The following is a 24,789-nucleotide window of genomic DNA, read 5'->3' as shown; positions in this document are numbered from 1 at the left end:
CTACCATGACTGGTCCTTCGCAGCCAGATAAACACCACAATGAGTTCAGCGCCATCAACAACCGCCACATGTTGAGGCAAATTTACCCAAAAGCAAGATCGAACTCACAGTCCTGGATTTGGAGATTTGGCAGTAGCGAAAACGAGACCCCTTGCCGGAAAATGGCCTCGTGAACGGCGGAGTACCCAGCTGGCAGAATCGACACCCTCTCATCCCTAGTCGGCGGACGCAGCTTCACTATGCCAGGAAGGCGAAACACCTGCTTCAATCGATTCACGACGACCGCGGTCATCGGCCCTCCCACCTCGTCAAATGAGGTATCGTCGCGGAGGACCCAAGCTAACTCTATCTCTACCCAGCCAGCCTCTCCCCCATCAGCGGAACCACTAGCGGCGCTATTGCTCACCAGCCTCTCCTCACACCTATTGCGAGCAGCAGCATCCTCCCTTACCCTAGAACTCTCTAGACGCCCACGACCCATCGCTACTTCCCAAGGTATAGTTTGTAAAGGTTCGATGTCTATCGACTCTGACAGTGAGGTTCCTGCAATAGTAGACGGATGCAACGAGTCAATAAATATCCTATCCGAACCACTGAGCGACACGTCAGACCCGAAATCCTCACCGCTTAAGATCTCTACGACGTTAGCCATCACAAACCCTAAAACTTAAGTCAGTCAGTTCCAACAGGATCTAAGCTAACCTTATGTCAAATTTTAGCCAAGAACATCAAGGACAGCCATACCCAGAAAACCTAGAAAATACCAAAACAAGAACACAATGCACACCCTCAAAACCCATATTCGACCATCTAGAAGCTATAAACCTCAAACTCTTTGCCACAAACACTTAACCCCATCCCCAAAATCATTCTAGATCCTCAAACACACTGAGGGATGACAAAAGTCACCTCAAATGGCAGAAGCAGAAACTGACAGAAACAACAAAGTAAACACGAGGCTCAGATCACCAACCTGAAAACACTATCTCTGATGCGGATGGGGATGCCTTTCTTCACTCCAACGGACCTTTTCGTCGACAGCAACGATTTCGTTCGATTTGCAGAACGAAACCCTCGAAATCTCAAACAACAAAAAAGCTTGAACACAACTACTTAGGATTTGAAGTGTAGAAGATGTCAAACCCACTGTGGTTTCCCTCTCTTTTATGTCAACATCAAACAAATCCGGGCTGTCTGCTAAAAAACGACATCAACCGAGCACCGTACGCGTGTCCCACAATCTCACCCACTATCCGAATTAATCGAAGCGTCACCTCGGTTACAAAAACAATAATTACTCGCATTAATGGCGAAGAGAAGAGCATGATAAGCAGGCGTACGCAAACACGCCAACCCAATGCATGACCGCCACGTGTAAGTAGCTGTCAGACAAAGTGTCTATCTGAAGTAACCTTCCACAAAGCAGGCATACCAACCGTCAAGCGAGACAGTCTCCGCTAGCGGAACTTCTCCCTTTCATGTAGCAAGTGAGTCTCCTCTAAGCTCAACTCCGCTAGCGGAACTTCTCCCTTTCATCTGGCAAGGGAGACAGTCTCCGCTAAGCGCAACTCCGCTAGCAGAACTTCTCCCTTTCATCTGGAAAGCAAGACAGTCTCTTCTAAGCGCAACTCCACTAGCGGGACTTCTCCCTTTCATCTTGCAAGCAAGACAGTCTCCGCTAAGCGCAACTCCGCTAGCAGGACTTCTCCCTTTCATCTTGCAAGTGAGACAGTCTCCGCTAAGCGCAACTCCGCTAGCGGGACTTCTCCCTTTCTTCTGGCAAGCGAGATAGTCTCCGCTAAGCGCAACTCAGCTAGTAGGACTTCTCCCTTTCATCTGGCAAGCGAGATAGTCTCCACTAAGCACAACTCCGCTAGCGGAACTTCTCCCTTTCATCTGCCAAGTGAGACAGTCTCCGCTAAGCGCAACTTCGCTAGCGGGACTTCTCCCTTTCATCCTAAAAGCAACAGTCTCTGCTGCAACCAAGCAGGTCCCCATGACACTTCTTGCCGCTTACTATCAGCAGAGGCCTGACAACGACCGCCACGTAGCGTTACAGTCATGTTACTTCCCTCCGGGACACGGGGACATGTCAACAGTCAACGACGGCCCTGATCAGGCACGTTGACCCCCGCCACTAGGGTATCAAAGATTGGGCTCACTACCCAACACCTTCTGCTCAGCGCAGCTCCCCTCAACAAATAATACACCGACCAAAAGGAGATCAATCTTAGCCAGGGAGTGGAGGACTCCCTGGAGGGCCTAGCATGGGCCTACCCGAAAGGGTATAAAGAGTTTGCTCAGTAAGTCCATGGTTGACAACGCACTGACACTAATTATTCTTTTGCAAGTCTAGCAAAAGTAACGCTTCAAACCGCTAGGCAACTCCCCAACCAAGATTGCCCTCCTTGACTGGGAACTTGGGGGACTTGTACTTATATGAGCATTTGCCAAGCATAATTAGCTATAATGAGCCACGCTCATGCTACAGCCAGCGGTACCAACTCCAGCCAACGGAGTGACCTAAAGAAACACAGCCGAGCAGGCTACCACCTGAGCACCGGCTCACCCCCATATCATAGCTGACGCGCCGCCATGCGCCGCTCCAAGATAGCATCAGAAGCTCCAGAAGCTGGGAATTGAAGCACATCAGTCCCACATTGAAAACATGGAAGAGGTCAGCCTCTTCCCCACCTATAAAAGGTTTTCTCCTCTCTCCTCATTAATTACGCATTTACTACTTATCTACTGTTGTTCTGTCAATACAAATACATTGACTAACTTAGGCATCAGAGAAGAGAAAACCGCCCAACGCAGTCTCCCTCTGACGCCCTTTGTATTTCATTTGACAGATAGCGGAAACTTTGAGAATATCACGAGTAGCGGTCCGCCCACATGACCAACGTTAACCAAGGTTTAGCCACCTCTAAATCTTAGACATCAACAGTTGCCTTCACCACAATTGTGTTTTTTTTTTTTTTTGAAACTTTCACCACAATTGTGTATTGTTATATACTTAACGACGAATCAGTCAACCTTGTGGGTTCTTATAAATTGACCAAAGAAGCCAACAAAAATCTCCAACTTCATTCTCTAACCAGCTTAGTACCAACAATTGTGCCATATGAGGTCATCAATGTGGGATGCTAGCAGTGAGAAACATGAAAATCTCAAAGAAGCTGTCACCATCTTCCTAATCATCATGGAAACTGTCAGTTTCTAGTTCCTCCGGACTTGGAAGAAGCACTCAAGGAACCCGGAACAAGCTCCATTGCCGCCAGGCCCAAATGGTGTTCCACTACTCGGTTACCTTCTGTTTCCAAGTACCAGCCTTCACCACCAGTTCACAGACTTGTCACGGGTTTATGGCCCGATTTACAAGTGGTTCATGACTTGTCACGGGTTTATGGCCATACTTGTCACCACCAGTTCAGTACCAAACTGGCCATTATGGTCAGCTCACTATCGCTTGTGAAAGAAGTGGTTCATGACTAAGACACAATATTTGCCTACCGAGACCTTACAGTCGCAGCACGAATTCTCTCATATGGAGGATCTGATATAGTCTTTGAACCTATGGTCTAGATTCGAGGAGGATGCGCAAGGTGCTCATGAGTCAAATGCTAAGCAAAACCAACCTTGACGGTTGCTATGCTCTGAGAAAGGAAGAGGTTGTGAAGTCAATTAGTCACATTTTTTATTAGTGACAAAATTCGGACCCCAATTGATTTGGGGCAATTTGCATTATCCATAACTATCAACACAACCATGTTATGGGGTGGGACTCTACAAGGAGAGAAGAAATCTGATGTTGGATCCGATCGAGTTTAGAAAGGTGGTGGAAGAAATGATCGAGTTACTTGAGAAACCAAACGTCTCAGACTTTTTCCTTGCGCTAGCAAGGTTCGATATACAGGGAATTGGGAGTCAAGCAAAGAAGCTTCTGTCAGTAACGGAAAAAAAAAATTTATATTCGACCATAGAAGCGCAAATGAATAAGGCTCAAAATGAGCGAGTGCCAGAGGGCTTTCTGCAGTTCCTCTTGGAAAATAATAATCATCAAGATAGTGCAACAATGCTTATGATACAACAAATGAAGGCCTTGCTCATGGTGCGCTATCTACAAATTGCTTCTAGTTACTTATTTTCTTTTTCTTTTTGTCGCTTTTAGTTCCATATAACTTGAGGAACAGTTAATTTGGTAGGTTTTCTTGAGGAACATCTATTGATGGAAGCAATTTTGTTAGGAGCATATCACGTACTTAAAAATAAAAAAAATAAAAAAATAAAAATTTTACGTAGAAAAACAATTGGAAGTTCATTCTGCTACTTAAAAAATCACTGAAGTTAAATCTATAACAAAAAAAAGACTTTAATTAAACTATTTTCACACTTCTAATACTTCAATTAATTCTTCATTTATGCGCGTACATGATATGAAACCTTTTTTTTCCCTCAATACTCTGTGAAAATGCCGATGAGGTTTTTGTTTCTAGTTCACTAAACTCATGTGCACTCGTATTCACAAAATTCTACAGGACATTGTGGTGGGAGGAACCGACACCACAGCTATAACAGTAGAATAGGTAATGTCTGAGCTTTTGCAGCATCCAGATGAAATGAGAAAAGTCCAAGCTAGAAGAACTAGCAGAAATTGTGGTGATGAACCACTTAGTTAAGGACTTTCATTTGCCGAAATTGGTGGTTGTCCAAGCCGGGGACCCTTCTACCACTGCGCTGTCCAAGCCAATCCACCACCGTTGGTGGCTATCACATTCCTAAAGGTTCCAGGGTTTTTCTGAATGTTTGGTCCATTCATTGAGAACCTAGTGTTTGGGACAATCCCTTGGAATTTAGACCTGGGAGGTTCCCAAACACCGACCCCAACAACTGCTTTGATTACTTGGACAATAAGTTTCAGTATCTTCCATTTGGTTCTTGGAGAAGAATCTGTGCTGGGATTCCCTTGGCAGGGAGGATGTTAATCTATTTGTTGGCTTCATTCTTGCACTCATTCGAGTGGAGGTTGCTTGAGGATACAAAGGTTGACCTTTCGAACAAATTCAGGTTTGTGACTAAGAAGGTGACTCCATTGATTGCTATACCAACGCTCAGGTTAACTAAATTGGAGCTCTATGCTTAGTTAAATTCCTTTCATTTCACTGTAAACTCGCAGCATGAATCGATTGTACAATTATCCATTACACTTGGATAAATTTAGATATGATAAGAAAAATAACTGGGAATGTATGAATTGACATTCTACTATTCTAGGTCTGTATCACTTTATTTTGGTCCAATTTTGTGTCTAGATTTATTCATGAATTGAACTTATCAAAATATTATACTACATTTCAAACAAACTTTTCATAATTAATCTGTTTCAGTTGTCTCGAGGGGTGTCTGATCCAACTGAACACGGGTTGTATCGATCCGTTACTATCACTATCGGTCTTGCTTATCTACAAAACAGACGAAGGTCAGAGGGAAGACCGGGTGTGCCGGCCTTCAACGCTCTGATGCCTATGTCAGTATCAGATAAGATAATGATAATGGAAAGCAGTAGTAAACAGTTACCTCTTTAGGTTGTTGGAGATGACCTCAATGTAGAAGGTTTGTGGGAGCTTGGTTCCGTTTCTTTCGATGTGGGACTCTCGGGATCCCGATATCGCCCAAGGAGTATCGGAACCCTCGGCTGGGAGCTTATCTTGCTGGTATATCAGCGATACGAGTCTTGCGCTTCCGATACCTGTGCCTAGGAGGTATATGTATACCAACAAGTCCCCCAAGTCCCCGGTTAAGAGTTCTCTTGGGTGGGGAGTTTATCGTTGGTGAAAGTATCGGAAATGCAAGGCTAGTTTATGCCACGTGGCTTCCGTACAACCATTACCCCTAGTCCCCCAAGTCCCCACTAAAGAGAAGTCTTGGCTGGGGTGAGTAGGTCGTGTTGGCATTCAACGTTGTGTCGCTATCGCGAATCGGTGGTTGGGGTTGCATGCGTCTTTTAGAGCATAAGTTATGCCTTGGTGACACGTGTGGTGATCCTATTGGTGTTCGTGTGCTGGAAGACCAGTGTACTGGAGTCCGTAACGTGTAATAATGGCATAGTGGTGAGGAGCCGAGGCGACGGCGCATGACTTCTATAACGTTCAGGGATGTCGGACACGTGGTGAGATCTGGGGTCATCGTCCATGCACGTTCAATGGTCGTGGTGTTCTCGAGGTCCTTATATAAGGACAGAGGAGAAATATGGAGATGGTTACTGTTCCTCTGTTCGTGTTGGAGATTGAGACAATAACTAGGTGAATTTGGGGTCGTTGGTGTGTGGAGAGCTCAGAGTTTTTCGTGAAGCTGTCTAAATTGTCGTATTGTGAGCACCGTTGTCTCTGTGTTTCAATCGGAGGAGTGAATAGGTACGCCGTCTCTAAACCTTTCTAAGTTTATCTGAGTGTATTGGTGTGCGGAGGTCTTTGTGAGGGGTCGTAGTCCGGGAGTGAGATTTACCAGCTAGTTCTGGGTTGGGTTAGGTTCGGCGAGATTTTGGAGGGGTTGAATGTCGGGTTGAGTTGGGCTTGTTGCTGTTGCTCCGGGTGGGTGTGAAGATTTGAAAGTTTTTAGGGGGAGCGTCGAGGAAGGAGATATAGAAACGACTGAGCAACTATCGATGAAGCCGTTTGTCTCTTTTTGGACCCATGAATTTGCTTCAATTATCAGATGTCCCAGATTATTGGTTTTGAAATCCACTTCATTCAGAGCGGTCATGTAAAACTCACACTGTTTGTGGAATTACTCTAGTGGGTGTGACTAGTCGACCCAAAGACCGTTAATGAAATTCAAACACGATACACCACCAGGGAAAAATGCCTTGTGGGCGAGGGAGTTGAGTACATCAACGGACTTGGACTTGAACTTGAGAAATGAAAGAAAATGGTCGAACCCGAGCCAATTTTCCTAGCGGCTATTAGGCTTAGGCCGCGTTTGTTTGCTTGGTTAAGCTGCCTGATAAGGATTAAAAATTTCATGTCTAACTGTTTCATCTGTTTGGCAATCTGGATTTCTATAGATTGGAAATTTCAATTCCTATCAGAGTAGGATATCTAATCTTGTTGAACAGGTGGAATAAGAAGTGGATATAAAATTTGACAGACACCGACCTTATCGTGAAACATATACACGCCAATAACAACTACTAGCCTTCATCTTCATCACATCTTTGTCGACCAATTCCATTTTTTTATAATTTTTTTAGTTAATTCTTATACAATTAAAGATGATCAAATGATTTCACTCTTACCCCTATGGTCGACCAATTCCAGTGAATTCCGGCCATATCCGGCGAAACCCAGACATCTGCAGCCAAGTCAGGCAACGTCTTCCTCCTCTTGCATCTTAACTATTGGTTCCTAAAATATCATCACGTCCTCATAAGGAACCTCAGAATGATTGGTCGATTGTGAATTCGATCTCTGCAATTTTTGTTTCCACCAAGAGTTCTTCGGCTAAAAATCGGCGATCTCCGGGAAATTTTCAGCCATCCCCAACCTCCATTACAGCTTATTATAGTTGTGTTTTTCTTCTCCGGCCATCTCCGGTTGCCGATGCGAAGCTTAAGCTCATGCTCCATTAACGACTAGATGCAATCTCCTTTGCTTCATCTCTGTTTTTTTTTCTTCTTCTAAATGGATAGAGTTCCAATCCAATTCAAAATCTAGTGTAACAAATGAAGTATAAGGTTAAGGATTTCTTCTCCAATCTAATCCATTTATGTATCATAATCCATTCCTATCTTGGTTGCCAAACGTGGCCTTAGCACAATGTAGATGGATAGGAGCTGACTGGACAAAGACATTTGGCCTAGATTGGGCTGATTATGTTTTTATTGTTTTTTATTTATGTTGGTGTTTTTTTTTATATTTAAATGTGGCTTAACGCTGGTAATAAGTACCTACCCTATTATGGTAAGGCAACGTGGGCTTTGTCCCGGACTGCACATCTTGTGTGTCTTGTCTACTCTGGTTAGGCGGCGAGTTTCTTACTTCGTCAAATGGTCGCAACCTCCCAATGGTAGGATGAAAGTAAGTGTTGCCAAATGTGGCCTTAGCACGATGTAGATGGATAGGAGCTGGTTATGTTTTTATTGTTTTTTATTTATGTTGGTTTTTTATTTATTTATTTAAATGTGGCTTAACGTTGGTAATAAGTCCCTACCCTATTATGGTAAGGCAACGTGGGTTTTGTCCCGGACTGCACATCTTGTGTGCCTTGTCTGCTCTGGTTAGGCGGCGAGTTTCTTACTTCGTCAAATGGTCGCAACCTCCCAATGGTAGGATGAAAGTAAGTGTTGCCAGATTGTTTTTCCAGTGGCAACATAGTGGGAAGCTGATAATATTAGTAAATTATGGCTCAACATGTGACGTCCCGAACCCGAATTCACCGGTTTACTAGTCATTTGGACGGTAAACAACTTTTACTTTCACTTTTACTGTTGTTTCAATGCTTTTAGGGGGCCCTAAAAGTTGACTTTTTGTTCGGGTCAAAATTTGAGAAAATTTCCTTCATGAAAGTTGTAGAGGACGTTAAACCGAGCGCGTGCATATGTGGTACGTAAAAATCGGAGTAGTAACGAAGAAGTTATAAGGGTTTTAAGTTAGTGGCAGTTTTGTAATTTTGTGGAATTCATGTCTATAAATAGAAATCTGGACTTTCCATTTCGGGAAAGCCCCGAAAATTTCCAGTTTTCTTCCTCTCGCCGACGTAACTTTCCGGCGTCGCTGCCGCCTCGTCCGGCCACCTATGGCCATGAAATTGGTGTCCATCTCTTCGTCTTGAAACAAGGTTTCTATCTATATATGCCTTGCACCCTATCATTCACCATAGACGACGAATCGAAGCCAACAAGTTCACTGTAGCAGTTTGGGATTTTCGTCGATTTCCGGCGATTCCGGCCATCTCCGGCCACCAAACCGGCGTCGAAGGAGCGGTTTTTCCCAAGGATCATGTTGCCCCTAGCCTTGAGCCACGATTTGCAGTGTGGAGGTCGAATCGAAGGTTTGAAATTCTGAGTTACTATTCATGATTCGGGTCCAAGCTTCTCTTTAATTGTTGAGGGCGACGTACCGAGCTACTGCTCGACGAAGGAAACCGTTTGTGTGGTCGCCTAAATAGTACTGTGAGTGGACATTTGTTTTTAAATTAATTCCGCATGCAGTATTATTATTATTTTCTTCCAATTGAGATTTAATTATGTTTTGAATATTTGAGATTTAGTTTATCGAGATTTATTTATGGATTACGAGATTAGTATTGAAATTCCTTCCCGAGGGCTTTTAGTAGATTTTTGAGATAGTCATTCATGAGTTATTGAGTTGGGAAATGATTTTCGGGGAGTGACTGATTCGGAAAAATATTATGAGAATTATTGTTTTCGAATATCAGTTTTTATGAAGATATACGAGTGCGAGGGATTTAGCAAATATTTGAGCATGATTGATTTATCGAGATTTATTGGGTTTTGAATTCCGCACTTATCAGACTTGGGTTAGATGGAGCTTTCTTTCCGAAAGCAATTATTGAATTATAGAGTATGTGATTATGCTTTCGAGGATTTATTGAGATATCGAGGATTGAGTTAGCGAGTTATTACTGAGTTATGCTTTCGGTGAATTATTATTGATTTATTGAGGTAATATCGAGTTTCTTTCCGAAAGCAAGTGATTGAAAGAGGTTATTTTCAGTTCTTGAGGAGGCTATTCAATTTATTAAGGAGGCCAGTTTTGGCGCATGCGTATCTTACCTAGTTGGCAGTCCCTTCTAGGTAATAGTCCGGTTGGCAGTCCCTTCCAGACTACAGCCCGGTTGGCAGTCCCATCCGATGCGTCACCTGGTTGGCAGTCCCTTCCAGATGACATGAGGTAGTTAGTCGGCAGTCCCGTCTACTACCTGTGGTTAGTCGGCAGTCCCGTCTACTACTTGTGGCTAGTTGGCAGTCCCTTCTATCCACCGCCTCCTATTCCGGTTGGCAGTCCCTTCCGATGCGTCATCTGGGTGGCAGTCCCTCCTAGATGGCATGAGATGACTAGACAGCAGTCCTTTCTAGTCATCAAACGAGCCTCATGAAAATGATGTTTTTATAAAGATTGAGGATGAGATTTTAAGAGGTTTCAAGATGTTCTTGTTACGTGATTGAGATTTCAGTAAAGAGGATGATTAAGAGTGTTTTCAAGATTGTTACTGCATGCGAGATTTTAGAGAATTACTTGGGAAAGCATTAAGTTTTACTTATACATTTGAAAGTACTTATTTTTCGTCCACTCACTCTAACGGATTTTAAATGTTTTCCCCTGGGCCCTTCGGTTTTAAATGCCCAGTTTGCCGGCCAGTTTAGCTTGAGGTCGAGCGTACTTGGGGTTGAGGCATAGCTGTCATAGCTTCCGCATTATAAAAGCATCGGTCATTTATCTTGCTTTCTATTCTCTTGTTCGCCTGTATATTAGATTGCTCTGATAACCTATGAGATTAATATTCTTAAATTCAGAATTGTTTATGAAATGAGAGATGTGAGATGTTGTGATATAGGGAGCATGGTGGCTCCAGGAGAATAAGGATGGATGATTTAGAAGTGTGGATGTTTTTCTACAGGTTTTGGGTTGTCCATTTTTAGGGGAAGTTCTGTCAAATTTTTGGTAGAATTTCTTCTAAAGTGGGCCCCGCAGGGCCTCTTCGGATTTCAGGGTGAAATCCGGGGCGGGTCCTGTCACAACATGAGTAATATTAGTAAATTATGGCTCAACATGAGTAATATCTAGAGTAACCAACTGTGCATTCTTCGCTAATTGGTGCTTGTTAGAAGCATATATTTAGGTAAGACTCATGTTGTTATCTCGGAATGTTCTCTTTATGTTGATTGTATTTTGGGGTTTAGGCAAAATCCCCCCCCCCCCCCCCAACCAACCAAAAAATGTATTATGCGGTTTCATTAATGATCAAAACTTGAGGGCAACCGTATTGGCCCCATTTCCAGAAAAATAAAATAATAATACATTAATTACAAAAAAAAAAAACAAATACACTAAGAAATTTCTACATACAATTCATCTGTGGTAACCTATGATTGAGATGAATCCTATTATACAATATGCCTGTTAATTTTTGTAACCATATAACTACTTTTGATTCACTAATTAGTAATTAAACAGAATGATTAAATTATGTTTAGTCCCTGTACTATGACCTTTTTTTCGTTTTAGTCCCTGACATTCTCAATTAATTTGAAAAGTCCCTAACGTCAAAATTTCCGTCTGATTGGTCCCTCCCGCGTCAAATTAGGAGTTGGTCTTAGGTGAAATGTCCAATATACCCCTCTGCTATTTTTTTTTCCTTTTTAATTTCTTTTTTTTTCCTCTTTAATATCTTTTTTTCTTTTTTCTTTTTCCTTTTTTATTATTCATTTTTTCTTTTTAATTTCTTTTTTTTCCTTTTTAATGACCATTGTATCTTGCTGCATCGGTAGCGCCACGTCGGCGAACCAATCCAGATCGACCCGAAACCCCAATTCTTGTTCTCCACGCTGGTAGCCCTTTTTTTTTTTTTTTTCCTTTTTAATGACCATCATATCCTGTTGCATCAATAGCGCCACGTCGGCGAACCAATCCAGATTGACCTGAAATCCCAATTATTGTTCTCCACGCCGGCGGCCATTTTTCTTTTCCATCACTATTCTTCTTCTTCACTTCTGGTTTTGGTCAACTTGGCCATCAAAAACCATCATTTCAATCAGACCCAAAATCTAAATCACCATTTTGAGCAAGACCCAAAAACCTCAAGGTCTTAAAAAATGGTAGTTTTCAGTGAAAAATTTCCAAATTGAGGCTTGATGTGGAGAGAGAAAGTGAGATTTGAGTGGGAGAGAGAGAAGTAGGCTATGAAAACAAGAGGGGAGTGGTTTAGCGGCGAATTTCTGAGCTGATTGGGATCTGCTTGTGTTTGGGAGATGGCGTCGGCGACAATGGAGGCGAGGGCGGATCCCAACAGAGGGAGATGGCTTCAGAGAAGGTGAAGAAGTGATCGATCAGCTCCTAGCCTCTTGCTTTTGCTCGATGTCCATCTCTGCACCGCCAAGCTAGGTCTTTGTTGGGTTTGGTTTCAATTTGGGGAGAGAAACAGATAGGTTGTGAAGTTTGATCGGAATAGGATTGGTGGGTTGAGGAAAGAGAAAGTAGACAAAACGAAAAGAAAAAAAAAAGAAATTAAAAAGGAACAAGAAAAAAAAAAAAAAAAAAAGGAAAAAAATTTAAAAAGGAACAAGAAAAAAAGAAGAAAAAGCAAAAATAAATTAAAAAGAAAAAAAAAAGGAGAAAAAGAAATTAAAAAGGAAAAAGAAATAACAAAGGGGTATATTGGACATTTCACCTAAGGCCAGCTAAAGAAAAAAACAAGAAAAAAAAGGAAAAAAAGAAATTAAAAAGGAAAAAGAAATAACATAGGGGTATATTAGACATTTCACCTAAGGCCAACTCCTAATTTGACGCGGGAATGACCAATCAGACGGAAATTTTGACGTTAAAGACTTTTCAGATTAATTAAGAATGTCAGGGACTAAAACGAAAAAATGGTCATAATACAAAGACTAAACATAATTATATTAATAGAATTGCAGTAACTCTCACATAATGAAAAAGGAGTACATGAGATCGACATCTATCGTACAAGCAAATGTGCAGAGCTATACAAAGAAATTATATCCATTTCCCTCCTCTAGATTGTATTAGAACAAATTGACTATGTTGATTATAACTCAACTGAAGTGATTATGTTGATTATAACTCAACTCAAGTATTGATTACACCATAGTAATGTAAAATATGATCATTTAGTTTTTTCTAATATCTCATCCAAATGAACTTTTATACCAAATCTAAAATGATCTATTTCTGGAATGAAAATATTCTTTTCATAGTTCTCTTGTTATCTTAATCACAGTATCAAATTCTGTTTGAGGGTTTTAATTCAAACCTGCTTGCCCCTTAGTTACTTCTTGGTCATGAAAATGATGCTTTTTCCTTTCACAGAAAATGACATGGCATATCATCGAGTGAGTTACATGAGTAGCAATTTGCAGCTTGACTGCACATCTAACGCATGCTAAAATGCTGTACTTCTATATCACACAGACGAATCCTCTGTGTTGCTTCCTCTTCTTTTCTCTATATGCAACAGGTTTGTTCGAAAATATATAATCATCTGTGGTTTCATATGTGAAAATCAAAAGAGAAGCACAGTTCATAAAATCTAAATCAAAAACCCAATAATCAAATCCAACATCAAAGGAGGTATAGGAAAAGAAACTTACAAAAAAACAAATGAAGAATAACTTGAAGGTTGTGATCAAGAAAGGCATGGATATAGAAGGACTTTGAGAACTACTGATATTATGAGAGAGCACAAATGATAGGGTGATAGTTATCGACTTTAAGTCCATTCTTGATCGTCTTCGAGGTCAGTATTTATAAATATATTGAGAACACACACTACAGTTAACGTAAACTAAAGAATAATCATCCAGCAAGGAGATTGCCAGTTGCCACAACGACGTGTTTCCCGTAGTGTCTTGTCTTCCCCGATGAGAAACAATGAAACATAAATGGGTGATCAGCCTCAAATTCTTCTATCAGAAAATAATGATCTGAACACATTTACATAGCAGCAGAAGTAGCAGCTGCAGCTGTTATGCTATTTTCATCACCAAACTTCCTAGTTAAGCAAGTAATTGCAGTTGGATTATGGTCTGTAGATCCAAAGTAATTACTGGCTAGAAAAAGAGAAACATCTGTTTTCTGTATTGTTTGCTGAAGGAGATGCTCTGGCATTACAACAACCCTTATACAAGTAACTGAAGTATCCTTGCCAGGTACCTGCATCTAACCATTGATACATTGGGGAACTCCTTAGCTCTGAAGTACGGATGAAAAATGAAAAGAAAGAAAATTCAGCCAAAAGAAAAAATTGATATATGATCTAAGATATCTCAGAGAAGACCTCATTTGGATTGCACACTATGAAGAATCATTTAAATGTGTTCCAGACTAACCATTGCATGAAGTTATGAAACAAAACCATGATCAGAAACACAATATGTCCTGAAACTATTTGCTTTCCCTCAATCTCTCATTTTGAATTTCTGAACTGTGGATCAAGCATGACTAAAATCAGTAAAATGTCATTTAATTTCCATCAAGTTCAGATCGTTTCTTCTTTTGGATATACCAAAGGAGAGGCAGTGTTTTGTATTGCAAGTATACCAACTTGTACAATTTGATATTTGCATCAGTTTCTTCTTCATACCAACAACCTATTGAAAGCAGGATACCTGATGTACCTAAACATGCAGAACATCAAAGTAAAGGAATTCATTACCACAAACTATTTCAATGTCAAGATTCACAATCATAGTCATTAATTTCTGAAGATTTGCAATCATAGAACAGCACAAAATCCATTTTGAAACCAGCCTAGATGATTTTCTACATTGAAATAGTCATTAATTCTGAAGATTAGCTCCCTATCTGAACCCTAATCCTAACATTAGCTGTTGAGAGTGCAAACATTGATAACCCATCAGTCTTTACACTTGGAAGAGATGATGTCCATGACCATTGTAACTACAGGTGCTGGTTTCCCCCTTAGAACCTTCCTTACATCCTCGACGTAAGGCACAAACCGCTTGCCCATCATCACCTTCACAAACTTTTTTTTCCTTCCTCCCCAGCTGCATTGTCCTCCTGCCTCGCAAACCCCTCTAACACTGCAGTGTAGATAGCAGTATTGGGCAGCATTCCTTTCTCCATCATCTCAAGAAAGTATTTCTTTGCATCTTCGAAGAAGCTGGGGTCAGCAGCAAGTGCCTTGATCAAAATTGAGTAAGTGTAGGAGCACGGGGAATACCCATCATCCAACATGCGCTGCTACACCTCCAGAGCACCCTTTGGTCTTGCCAGCATTGATGAAGGTTTCAATAACACAGGTATACAGGACAACCATGTGGTGCACACTCGACTCATGGTACTGCTTCTGAAAGAGCAACCACGCCTCGTGTCTATTTCCATCATCAAGTAAAGCCTTGTACATGTTGTCTGCCTGTTTCTGGGTGCCTTGGATGTGCCAGTCATGTAAGACTCTTTGCATGTCCTCATCAGCCGTCTTCTCAAGATAATGATGCAACTTCATTGCCTTGATCACATCCTCCAGGTTTTCTTTCTCAAAATTAACACATTGAGGCATAAACACCTTAGTCTTTATCAACTCAAGGAACCCCCTGACTCTCCACACAGGCAATGCCTTCAAACACCCTACAGTAAACATCAAAATTGGGCTTCCTGCCCTTATCCAACATTTCCACAAAACACTTCTTGGCAACACCAAGCATATTAGTGTCCGATTGAGCTGCAACCGTAAGTCCCACGATGAGTAAATTGTACGTGTAGCTGCTGGGAGTGACTCCAGTGGCTAACATGTACCTGTAAACGTTGAGAGCCATGTTGGTCTGGCCGGTATTGAGCAAGCCATCAATCATGTAAGTGAAAACTGCCACGGCCGGCACTCGGCTCTCTATCTGAAGGAAAGGCTTGAAAATCTTATTGGCTTCGTCGGCCAGCCCCTCATCTTTCATAGAATCAAACATTTCAAATGCATATTTCACAAGACTGTCATTCAAATCTACCTGAATCTTTTCAAACATCTGCTGTACATATACGTCATAATCTTTGCTGCAACTTTTTACATGGTCTCCTACTTCCCAAAACCCTTGAAAGGGGGACCCATAATCATCTGCAATTTCATCAAGAACCTAACTTTAGTACCAAAACTCTATCACAAATTCAAATATCGAGTCCAAAATTTATGGACTTTTTGCTTCTACTTCAATAAAGGTTTGAACTTTACATGTAGTTTATAGACAATGAGGTGGAATGGGTGAGAGGGAGTACCGGAGGAGAGGTGCTTGGTCATCGGAGATGAGAAGTTGAGGAGGGTTGTTCGAGCAGCAACGCCGGGTGGAGTAACAGAAGTAGTGCTGACGTGGCGGGTGAGTGAGCAGCTGCAAGCTGACGGCGATAGACCTGCCTGAGCGGTAGAGCGAACTCAGACTCCGAGCAAATATCTTCTCTTCTGCATTGGTCCTCCTTCCTCTGAAGCGAAGGGGGTTTCAAATTTTGAAGAAGTAGAAATAAATAAACTAACAAACGCGGTGGGAGGATGTCTTATCAAGATACAACAAACTTGGGGAATAGTGTTGAACTTTCGCCACGTGGCAGTCAACCGGAAGCCACATTTCAACGGTCAGTAGACCGGGAAGGTTGACCACTTGATGAAAGCTGTAGGAGAAAATTGTAATTAAGAACGTTGATGAAAGCCAAAAGACCACTTCAATTCATTCATAAGGTTGCAGGTCTGCAACTAGCTAGCTAGGTATTTGGTTACCTATACAATCTCAGACGAAAACATGAGAAAGAACGGCTTTTTTGGAAGGCAAGCTTCTCCTATATACGTGATCGCAAATTTCATGATAGTAATTTCCATTGTTTTCATTGTACGATCTTGTCTAAACTCTTGGAATGAAGCTAGTCACTTGCTAATGCTATGATCAATGGTGGTGGTGAATAGCCTAATTTCAAACCGGAACTCTTGCTAATATTGGGGCTGTTTAAATTGCATTCTTTACATAAGAATTGAAAAGTAAATGGTGAGATAACCTCTTTGGTCATACGAGATTAGCTTACTGCTTGTCATGAGTATAGTAATTATCTGGAGTTTGGACTGCAGTTTGATAGATTTTTAGCTTGTACAACTAATTTAACCATGGTTTTTTTTTTAATGAGAGAGGAAAATTCCCCCCAAATTTATTAATAAAAGAAGAAAGAAGAAATACTAACTAGATAGGGGGGGACATGAACCTAACCCCTCCAGTAAGAAAATTGAAAGACATCTGACCAAACAACCAAGCAAAAAACTACCGAAAGCGAAAATTAGGAAGCCCCATAAAATCTCTATTGCAAAAAGAAGCAACAAAATCCGGGGGCGAGTCCCACCAAACCATAGTATCTGAAGTGAGACCAAAGTTTGCAAAAGCATCTGTAACTTGATTCCCTTCCCGAAATATATGAGAGCACCGGAATTGCATTTGAGAGATGCGGTGTAAGCAATTACCCCATTCCACTCGAATTTGCCAAGGCACCAAATTGGGTGATTTAAGAAAATGAAGAACTAGAGTTGAGTCAACCTCCAACCACACATGTTTCCAATCTCGAATCCAAGCTAGCTCAATTGCTTTAATAACCGCCATTACCTCAGCTGCCACTGAACTTGGAATGTCAAGATTAGAACAAAAGCCACCAAGAAATGTACCCTTGAAATCCCGAAACACACCACCATAGCCAGCCTGACCTGAGGCACTCCTCCAAGAGCCATTAATTTAACCATGGTTAGAGCTATGCAGATAATGCAAACTAAAAAACAAAAACGAAATGGTTACCAAAGAGGGGAAGAGAAAAAACGATATTGTTGTTGGTATAGGTCGAAATTTACAGTGATTGATCTGGAGTTGTAAAGTATAATATATGAACCAGAATACACAATTGGTTAATCGATCACTCTGTAAAATCCCATGCGTTACAGAAAACTGAAAAATAAGCAATGGTAGGGAAAAGTGATGAGCCAGATGTTAATTTATCAAACCAGTAGGGAGTAGAAGCAGCACTTACTAATAACTACTGCTAAATGTTTAAGAATGGGCATCGATTTGGGTTTAGTGGGTTTTAGATCTTTGAAGAATGTATAGTAAGAAACTGTCATGATTTGTTGCTTATTCCAATTCTCCTTTCTTTTCTTTTCTTTTCTTCTTTTGAAATGGTGTTTTGGAGGGAAACCTTGGCGCCAAAATCTCATTTGAGTGTGATGGATGACTTATTTCTTGGAATTCTTTTTTTTCTCTTTTTATTTTTTATGTCGATTGGGAAAAAACTGAACTTCTCCTAGCATTACTTTTTTCAATTCTATTTATTTTTTTTAAAATAGAATATGCAGTCTTTTTCATACAAATTTTTGTTCGGTTTTATTTTTAAATTTGATTCTTACTAAAAACTAGTGGTGTATTATGTTTTAGTTATGGGAAAACCTATTTTCTTTGCTTTATTGGTTTACAACGTACATGCTATTTTGTTTTATCTTGATAATAAGATCATCTATAGATCTTCATTATCAGCAACCAATCATAGTAAAAAGCATAATCTAATCGATTGCTTTTCTTGCAACAAATCCAGATCCATACGTAACATAGTTGAAGATTGTAATTGGTATCAAAGACTGAGAACAATTTCAAACGCAATACAACGTTGTCCCGTTGATGATACCAATTTCACGATTTTGCAAGTACTTCCCATTTCTTCCTCACTTCTTTTTTTATTTTTACCCCTCATTTCTTTCATGTATTTCCCAATATCCGTCAAGCAGATAATGAAAAGTTGAAAACCAAAAACAATGGAAGGGTTACCTAACAAAGAAGAACATAAAGTTACTTATTCTTAAAAAAAAAGAAATGGTTACCAAACAAAATTGTTGTCAGTCTAGGCTGACATTTACAATATTTGGCCAAGATTTCCAAAGTTTAAACCAGAAAACACATTGCTAATTCAACAAAAATTCAACATTACCCATTCCAGACACACACAGTTTATTTTTCAGCAGTGAACTAAATTTATTGAATAAACAAGTGCCAACTTTAGTTAGAACTTAGAACTTTAAAAACAACTAAAACCAAGCAGTTGTAGCCAATAGATGATCCATGTCTGTGGAGGAAACGACTAGACACTTATCAGCAAATGATGCAAACCAGAACAGAGTAGAGGCAGCACATATCAGCAATGACGGCTTATAAGTTTTAACCAGCAGGGGATTCATGGCATCACCACTTTTAACTACAATTCCAATCAAACCCCCAGCAGGCCATAAGATCCATTACCAATAATGACAATTTCCTATTAGAAGGATGAATTTCAGAGCAATAACATTGATTCAAACAGTAAACCCAATAACATTGCTATAAGACCTTCAAAACAATGCCATGTTGAAATTATAGTAGGCCGAAATAAAAATTAGCCACATTTAGTATTAAGGAAATAATCCAAGAAGCACAACAAAAAGGTCGCAAAGACTTGTAAACTTTTGCATAATACTTTAAAGTACAGTTCAGGATCATAAACTTTATGGTACACTTAATGTTCATGTAAATGAAGCCATTGGAATATTTTAGCTAAAGGACTTGTAAAATAGGGAAATGCATAGTCAACAAGTACTTGCAAAATAATAAATCTAAACATAACAAAAGTTCATCATCACCAGCTCTGTAGAGATAGAGTTACAGTGAGGGATGTAAGTACCAAAAAGAAGCCTTTTGCTGCCTTACGAAAAGGAATTGAAGATTTCTCAAGAGGAACTAGCATCAAAACATTTTTGACACATTGCGAACCCTTTACCTCTGAAAACATAACCCAATTGCCCACCACATATAGCGCACTTACTCCCAATCCTCAGAGCAAAATCCACTTGCTCATTGCTCTAGGGAAATGATGCGAAAAAATATCATTCAGCAAAAGGAGATGGTAACAACAATAATTAATCAGATACTTTCAGGAAAACACTCCCAACCAAACACTGGCACAAGAAAATAAATTAGACAGCTTACAGTTGCAGAGGAAGTTGTAATAATAGGTTTAGGGAAAGCCTCTTCAACACCAGGTGAGCAAGAGCCTGGGTTTAGATTTGTGCACTGGTGGGCTGACGTTCCAGAAACAGCAGCACTACGTCTCCCTTCATTAAACAGCTTGTTGAAATTCTCATGGTTTCTTATCCTGCATATCATATGATATAGTAGTAACTAGTAAGCATGGTAAAATGAGTTGTACAAACTCAAAATCTATCACAATTGCAGCCTGAGGTGTCACTGAGTCAAAATTCTTGAATCCCTCAAAATTCTTCAAGAAGTTTTCGAGTATTACCGTAGTATTACCAAATCAGGTTATTTATGTAATGTCCTGTAGTTCAGCAAAACTCACTTACACAGGAAGATACTGTACTAATAAAGAGTAAGCTGTTCTCATATTGAACCAAAGAAAATCTGTTACTATCTTATCTTCAGGGGAAGAACTCATCTTTAATGTAAAAAATGAAAACTGAATAAAACCCAATTAATACTTGACAGAAGTTTTAGGTTTGGCTAATCATCTACACCAACAAGTGACAAGCAACTTTTAAGAAATATCTAGATATTTGTACTAATAAATCATACTTATTTATCTTGTCCAGTCTTTTGTAAGCTCGTGTGAAGGAGCCTGAAAACCTTGTTGATAACTTATTAATCATTGACAGAGTATTTATGTTTTGTTGAGTCCCACAAAGTTCTGCAAGAACTGTTATCAGTATTCCTATAATATGTTGGAAGAAACACACCAATAAGTTGACTACTACTACTTGGTTTATACTGTAGAAAACTTAGGAATCAACACAATTATTATGTATAACAGAGAATTGTAGTAAAACTTATGCATGTTTGTAATGTATGCTTTTGTACCTTTCCACCTCCTCTCCTTTTGCAATATCGTAGAGTGAAACAAATGATGGACTGTAGGCAACTGCAACAAATTCCGACTCAGTCGGAGCAATACTAGTTTTCCTGAAACTCTTTGTTTCTGGGTTATAACAAACCACAGCACCAACACCATAGGACATTAGAATTTCACCATTACTCAAAAACATAATTGGTCCATACTCTTCAGGTTGATATCTTCTTAGGTACAAGTTTTCAATAACAAAAATCTTCGTCCAAGAGTCTTGGACACCATAATCTCTCATAATCCACATTTCAAATTTGCTAGAATCATCATCAAACACACATAACAGGAGACAACCTTCTAACACTCCCAAGGTCAACCACTCTTTAAGGGCTAGGTGGCTAGGTGGGGGTATTGTTTCAAACTTTTCTGTTTCGAAGTTGAATGAATGCATAAATTCATCACCAGTCCAATACTGCGTAGCCCAATGAAGAGCTCCATGTAGAAAAGCATTGAATGGCGATCGCACAGCGCCATAAGGAGGCTCCTGTTCCAATGGTGTACATCTGCGCCCGACGCGAACAACAAGTGTTAAGTACCTTGTACTCATTGGTAGCAGCACTAAAACCAAGTCCAACGAAAGAGCTGAGCTTAACACCGGTATCAAGAGGTGGAGTGGTGATGAACTCACCCAAAATGGGATTGCACACATACAAAAGTTTATTATTTTGAGGTCCAGACAAACAGAGTAAACCGTTGCACGAGTTTATCAAACCATGTTTCACAGTCGGATCAGTTCTGTCACCAATGAGGGGTATGCTAATTTTGGGACGAAAGCTCATTTTCTCTAGCTGCAAATCAGGACCAGCACATTCTAGTGTCTGGGTGAAATCTAATTTCCTTGATTTCCAATTATGGCGATGAGGATAGGTCTGGATCAAGATTCCCATGGGTGATCTTGAATGGTGGAGACGATTGAAATGAGGGTCGGAAATCATAAAAAGCCATGATTTGCAAACGCACCTGCAGCTGAAGAGGGTGTTGCCGGAATCTGCAAGGACCTGTGGGCTGCCATTGGTCTCTTTGCCCTTTGCTGCTTCTGATTGAGGCAAGTCTTTTCTTTGAATGATTCATAGTGTTTTCTTTGTTTGGGGAGAAAGAAATGGGGTTTTTAGAGGAATACCAGAACTGCCAAGTCTGGAAGGGGATTTGGCGAAGGCGCAAAGAGCGAGAGCAGAGAGCAGAGGTACTGGGTTTTGGATTTGTGATAAATGGAGGGCTGGAATTGATTCATTGCTTTATTGGAATTTTGTGTGTGTGTTCTTTCCTTTTGTTTTTTTTTTTTTTTTTGGAGGGAAACTTTGCCGCGTGAGAAATAAGAATTGCATACAGATTTTTAGTTTTTTTTTTTATTATATATATATATATATATAAATTTTTTTTTTATCGAAAGAAAGGGAGTCATCGCAACCGGGAACCCACCGCTCATCCCTGTATTTTATGATATTAATAAAAGAAAAGAAAACACAAGAAGAGAGAGGGGGACATGAACCAAAACCTCTCTGAGAATAAAATGAAGTAAAATACTCAAAGTGAGCACTAAGCAGTAGTTACAAACTGAAGGATAGAAGAAGGACATGCAGTAACCATGCATATTATAAATATGTGACCACACGGCAACCACATAAATGGAACACGCCTATAGGTCATCAGCAATCATGCAGCAAAAACCACCATAACCCAAGTACACCTTTTCATGAAGTCTATCAAGCACCACATAATTAGCTAATACGGAAATTCGGTAAACCTTGCAGATTATGAACAAAGGCTACCGAAGCACAAGGAGGGGCAAGAGTCCCACCAATAATACCTCTCATTATCCACCCCATAGTTAGCTAAGCAGTCAGCCACTTGATTCCCTTCTCGATAAATATGTGAAAATCGAATCTGCATAGAGGAGAGAATGGTACAACAACTAACCCAATCAACAGTTAGACGCGAAGGGACTGAGCAATTTAGATAGTTACATCAGAAATAAGTACACGGAAGAGCCATTGTGGCTCCTCGTTCATTGTAGGAAATAAAAACGCATTTTTAGCTAAAGTATGTGTTGTCTGATTACATCTCCTTGAGATATATGTACATATAACTGAAGAGAATAAGTGGAAGAGATTTCGCACTTCATCAACCAAATAACCTTCAACCAACCAAACAGAATCTGTTGTGTTCAAATCATTAATCACTCCCAAAGCATTCATTTCCAGAATTAATTGTGTCGATTGAAAACCTGCTTGGATAATAGTCTGAATGCCCAAGACTGCTGCATATAGTTCTGTAGCTTTGACAGAAAAACCACCCCTTATCCCTTTTGAAACCGCAATCATTAAATCACTATTTCATTACGGAGGACTGCACCTAATCCTGTTAAGCCAAGTACATCGTCCACAGCACCATCCACATTTAGTTTCAGAAAAGGAAAAGAAGGTCAAGTCCATCTAACTTGAGCAGTAGTTCTATTAGCAGGGTAGCAAGCTTGGAGACGTTGCTCCAAAAATTGTTGTTGCAATTGTAGAGCTTGAGCATACAGAAAGTGAGGATTGACCAGCTTGTAGTTGAAAATCACATCATTTCGAGCATGCCAAATCCTTCTACATATTAGCACCACTAAACCCAATTCATGTAAAGTAAGAACTGATGCATGCTGCATATTGAAACAGGTCTGTGAAGGTCCCAAACTGTCCACTACCCACTGCACTCTTGAAAGGAGTAGTCTTCCAAACCTCCTTAGCCTTTGGACAAGACCAAAGGGCATGTAGAATAGTCTCCTCCTCTCCCTGGCACCTAGAACAAACTGAAGAAGCAAGAAGATGTCGATGATGGAGTGAAAATGCTGTTGGCAAGATTTCATGAAGCACTCTCCAAATAAATACTCTTACTCCTTCAGGGATTTTTAATTTCCACACAACCTACCAAACCAAATCTAAATGATTAGAAGAGCTTCCCTCCTGACCATCACCTTTAACCCTCAAATTCTGAGCAAGCTGGTAACCACTTTTCACCGTATAAACTCCCTCTTTTGTATAGTGCCAAATCAGTTTATCTGAACAAGGAGTAGTAGACAATGGAATGTTACAGATAGCTGCCACCCTGTTTATGATTGTGAATTATTTAGTAGAATTTTGCATGGAAAATTGAGAAGTGAAGAGGACAAACAAGTCTAAAACAACTAGATACAATCTCTTCTAAAAGACTAACAAAAGTTAAGAAAACAGTGAAAGACTAAAGAGTTAAAGGCATCCAGTGCCAAACAAGTCGAAATTAAAAGGTGAGAGAGCAGTTAGGGGAAGGCCTTTTGTGAAATTGAGCATCTCTGAGCGAAAGGCCATGATTTGCCAAACTGTATAAGAATGAGTTAGATTTCAAACTTAGCTATCTTTGTAGTTCGCATAACCATTTTCAGATATAAGATGAGGAGAATTTTAATTTTAATTTTAATTTTGATTTTTTTTTTCACACCTTGCCTATTAATTCTAACTTCTAAGGTTATTACTCTGTTGTTTGGTAGCTGAGAAATTTGATGGAACACAAAAAAGGAAAAGATTTCAATATACATTAAGTAATCCAAATAGCAGCAATTGGATAATTTTAGGTTGCTAAGCTTAAGTTTTTTAAATTTTTTTTTTAATTTTGTATATGTGTATGCATGTAAATCAGGTAAGAAGGGATTTGAGGCTTTTACAATCAACTATTCAGAATTGCATTACTTGACCGGTTCTATTTCTATCCAAACAAAGAAATGTGTCACATGGATGGCAACTTTGGTCAACAATATAACATCTCTAATGCATTTAAGATGAAAAACAATACAAAAAAAAAAAACTCTGCTTCCATCTTCTTTATTTAATTTTCATGTTTTCTTAATCTGGCTTTCCAGAGGTCCATTTTATGGGGGATCTTCAGATTGTGAGCACCTGCAGAAGACGTAACGGAAGAAATTTAAGCATATATACTTGGAAAGAGAGGCAATCGATTCTGGAAGGATATTGGGCTCCATTTCAAGACCCCTCAGGGATGCCATTGAAGGTATTCCACTCTCAATTTGGTTATGTGTTGTGAATTGAAGTATTGTTAGTGTGAACATAGTATTTTGTTTGATTTGTTTGTGCCATTTGATCGATCTGTTTCAATGTGG

General features: G+C 40.0%; 3 protein-coding genes and 1 pseudogene across 7 annotated transcripts; 1 reads left to right on the top strand and 3 right to left on the bottom strand.

Moving 5' to 3' along the window:
• Window positions 1–1,996: 1,996 nt before the first annotated feature.
• LOC112199408 lies at window positions 1,997–5,143 on the top strand (annotated as a pseudogene).
• Window positions 5,144–14,735: 9,592 nt separating this feature from the next.
• Window positions 14,736–15,276, bottom strand: LOC112199407. Its single transcript, XM_024340431.1, has 2 exons — window positions 14,953–15,276; window positions 14,736–14,900 (listed from the first exon to the last, which is right to left on the bottom strand). Exons 1-2 carry the CDS (start codon window positions 15,274–15,276, stop codon window positions 14,736–14,738), a joined length of 489 nt encoding a protein of 162 aa, XP_024196199.1.
• A 22-nt stretch (window positions 15,277–15,298) lies between these two features.
• On the bottom strand, window positions 15,299–15,733 carry LOC121052856 (pentatricopeptide repeat-containing protein At1g63130, mitochondrial-like). Its single transcript, XM_040518766.1, has one exon. It carries the CDS (start codon window positions 15,731–15,733, stop codon window positions 15,299–15,301), a length of 435 nt encoding a protein of 144 aa, XP_040374700.1.
• Window positions 15,734–19,190: 3,457 nt separating this feature from the next.
• LOC112199406 (peptide methionine sulfoxide reductase B3, chloroplastic-like) lies at window positions 19,191–21,858 on the bottom strand. 5 transcript variants are annotated; one of them, XM_040519165.1, is made up of 4 exons: window positions 20,955–21,858; window positions 20,618–20,735; window positions 19,733–19,898; window positions 19,191–19,605 (listed from the first exon to the last, which is right to left on the bottom strand). In XM_040519165.1, the coding sequence occupies exons 1-4, from the start codon at window positions 21,307–21,309 to the stop codon at window positions 19,474–19,476; spliced, it is 771 nt and encodes a 256-aa protein (XP_040375099.1). In that variant the 5' UTR covers window positions 21,310–21,858; the 3' UTR covers window positions 19,191–19,473. The 5 variants fall into 5 exon arrangements, with proteins under 5 accessions (XP_040375099.1, XP_024196198.2, XP_040375100.1 ...); XM_024340430.2 differs by having other exon boundaries at window positions 20,618–21,163; window positions 21,289–21,858; XM_040519166.1 differs by having other exon boundaries at window positions 20,618–21,163; window positions 21,621–21,858.
• Between the last annotated feature and the right edge of the window lie 2,931 nt (window positions 21,859–24,789).

This window comes from Rosa chinensis, chromosome 4 (assembly GCF_002994745.2).
Source record: "Rosa chinensis cultivar Old Blush chromosome 4, RchiOBHm-V2, whole genome shotgun sequence".
In the NCBI taxonomy this organism is placed as follows: Eukaryota; Viridiplantae; Streptophyta; class Magnoliopsida; order Rosales; family Rosaceae; genus Rosa; species Rosa chinensis.
This window is presented reverse-complemented; position numbering and strand designations above follow the sequence as displayed.

Bases quoted from the DNA above. Each gene is read 5' to 3' on its own strand.
- LOC112199406 (XM_040519164.1), bottom strand. From the start codon at position 21,309: ATGTGTGCAATCCCATTTTGGGTGAGTTCATCACCACTCCACCTCTTG. The intron at 19,899-20,617 runs GTACAAAAGCAT...TATGATATGCAG, and splicing joins AAAGGAGAGGAGGTGGAAAG to GATAAGAAACCATGAGAATT. The intron at 19,606-19,732 runs GTAAGCTGTCTA...TCATTTCCCTAG, and splicing joins TTACAACTTCCTCTGCAACT to AGCAATGAGCAAGTGGATTT.
- LOC112199407 (XM_024340431.1), bottom strand. From the start codon at position 15,276: ATGCCTCAATGTGTTAATTTTGAGAAAGAAAACCTGGAGGATGTGATC. The intron at 14,901-14,952 runs GTTGGATGATGG...ATTTTGATCAAG, and splicing joins CTGGAGGTGTAGCAGCGCAT to GCACTTGCTGCTGACCCCAG.
- LOC121052856 (XM_040518766.1), bottom strand. From the start codon at position 15,733: ATGTTTGAAAAGATTCAGGTAGATTTGAATGACAGTCTTGTGAAATAT.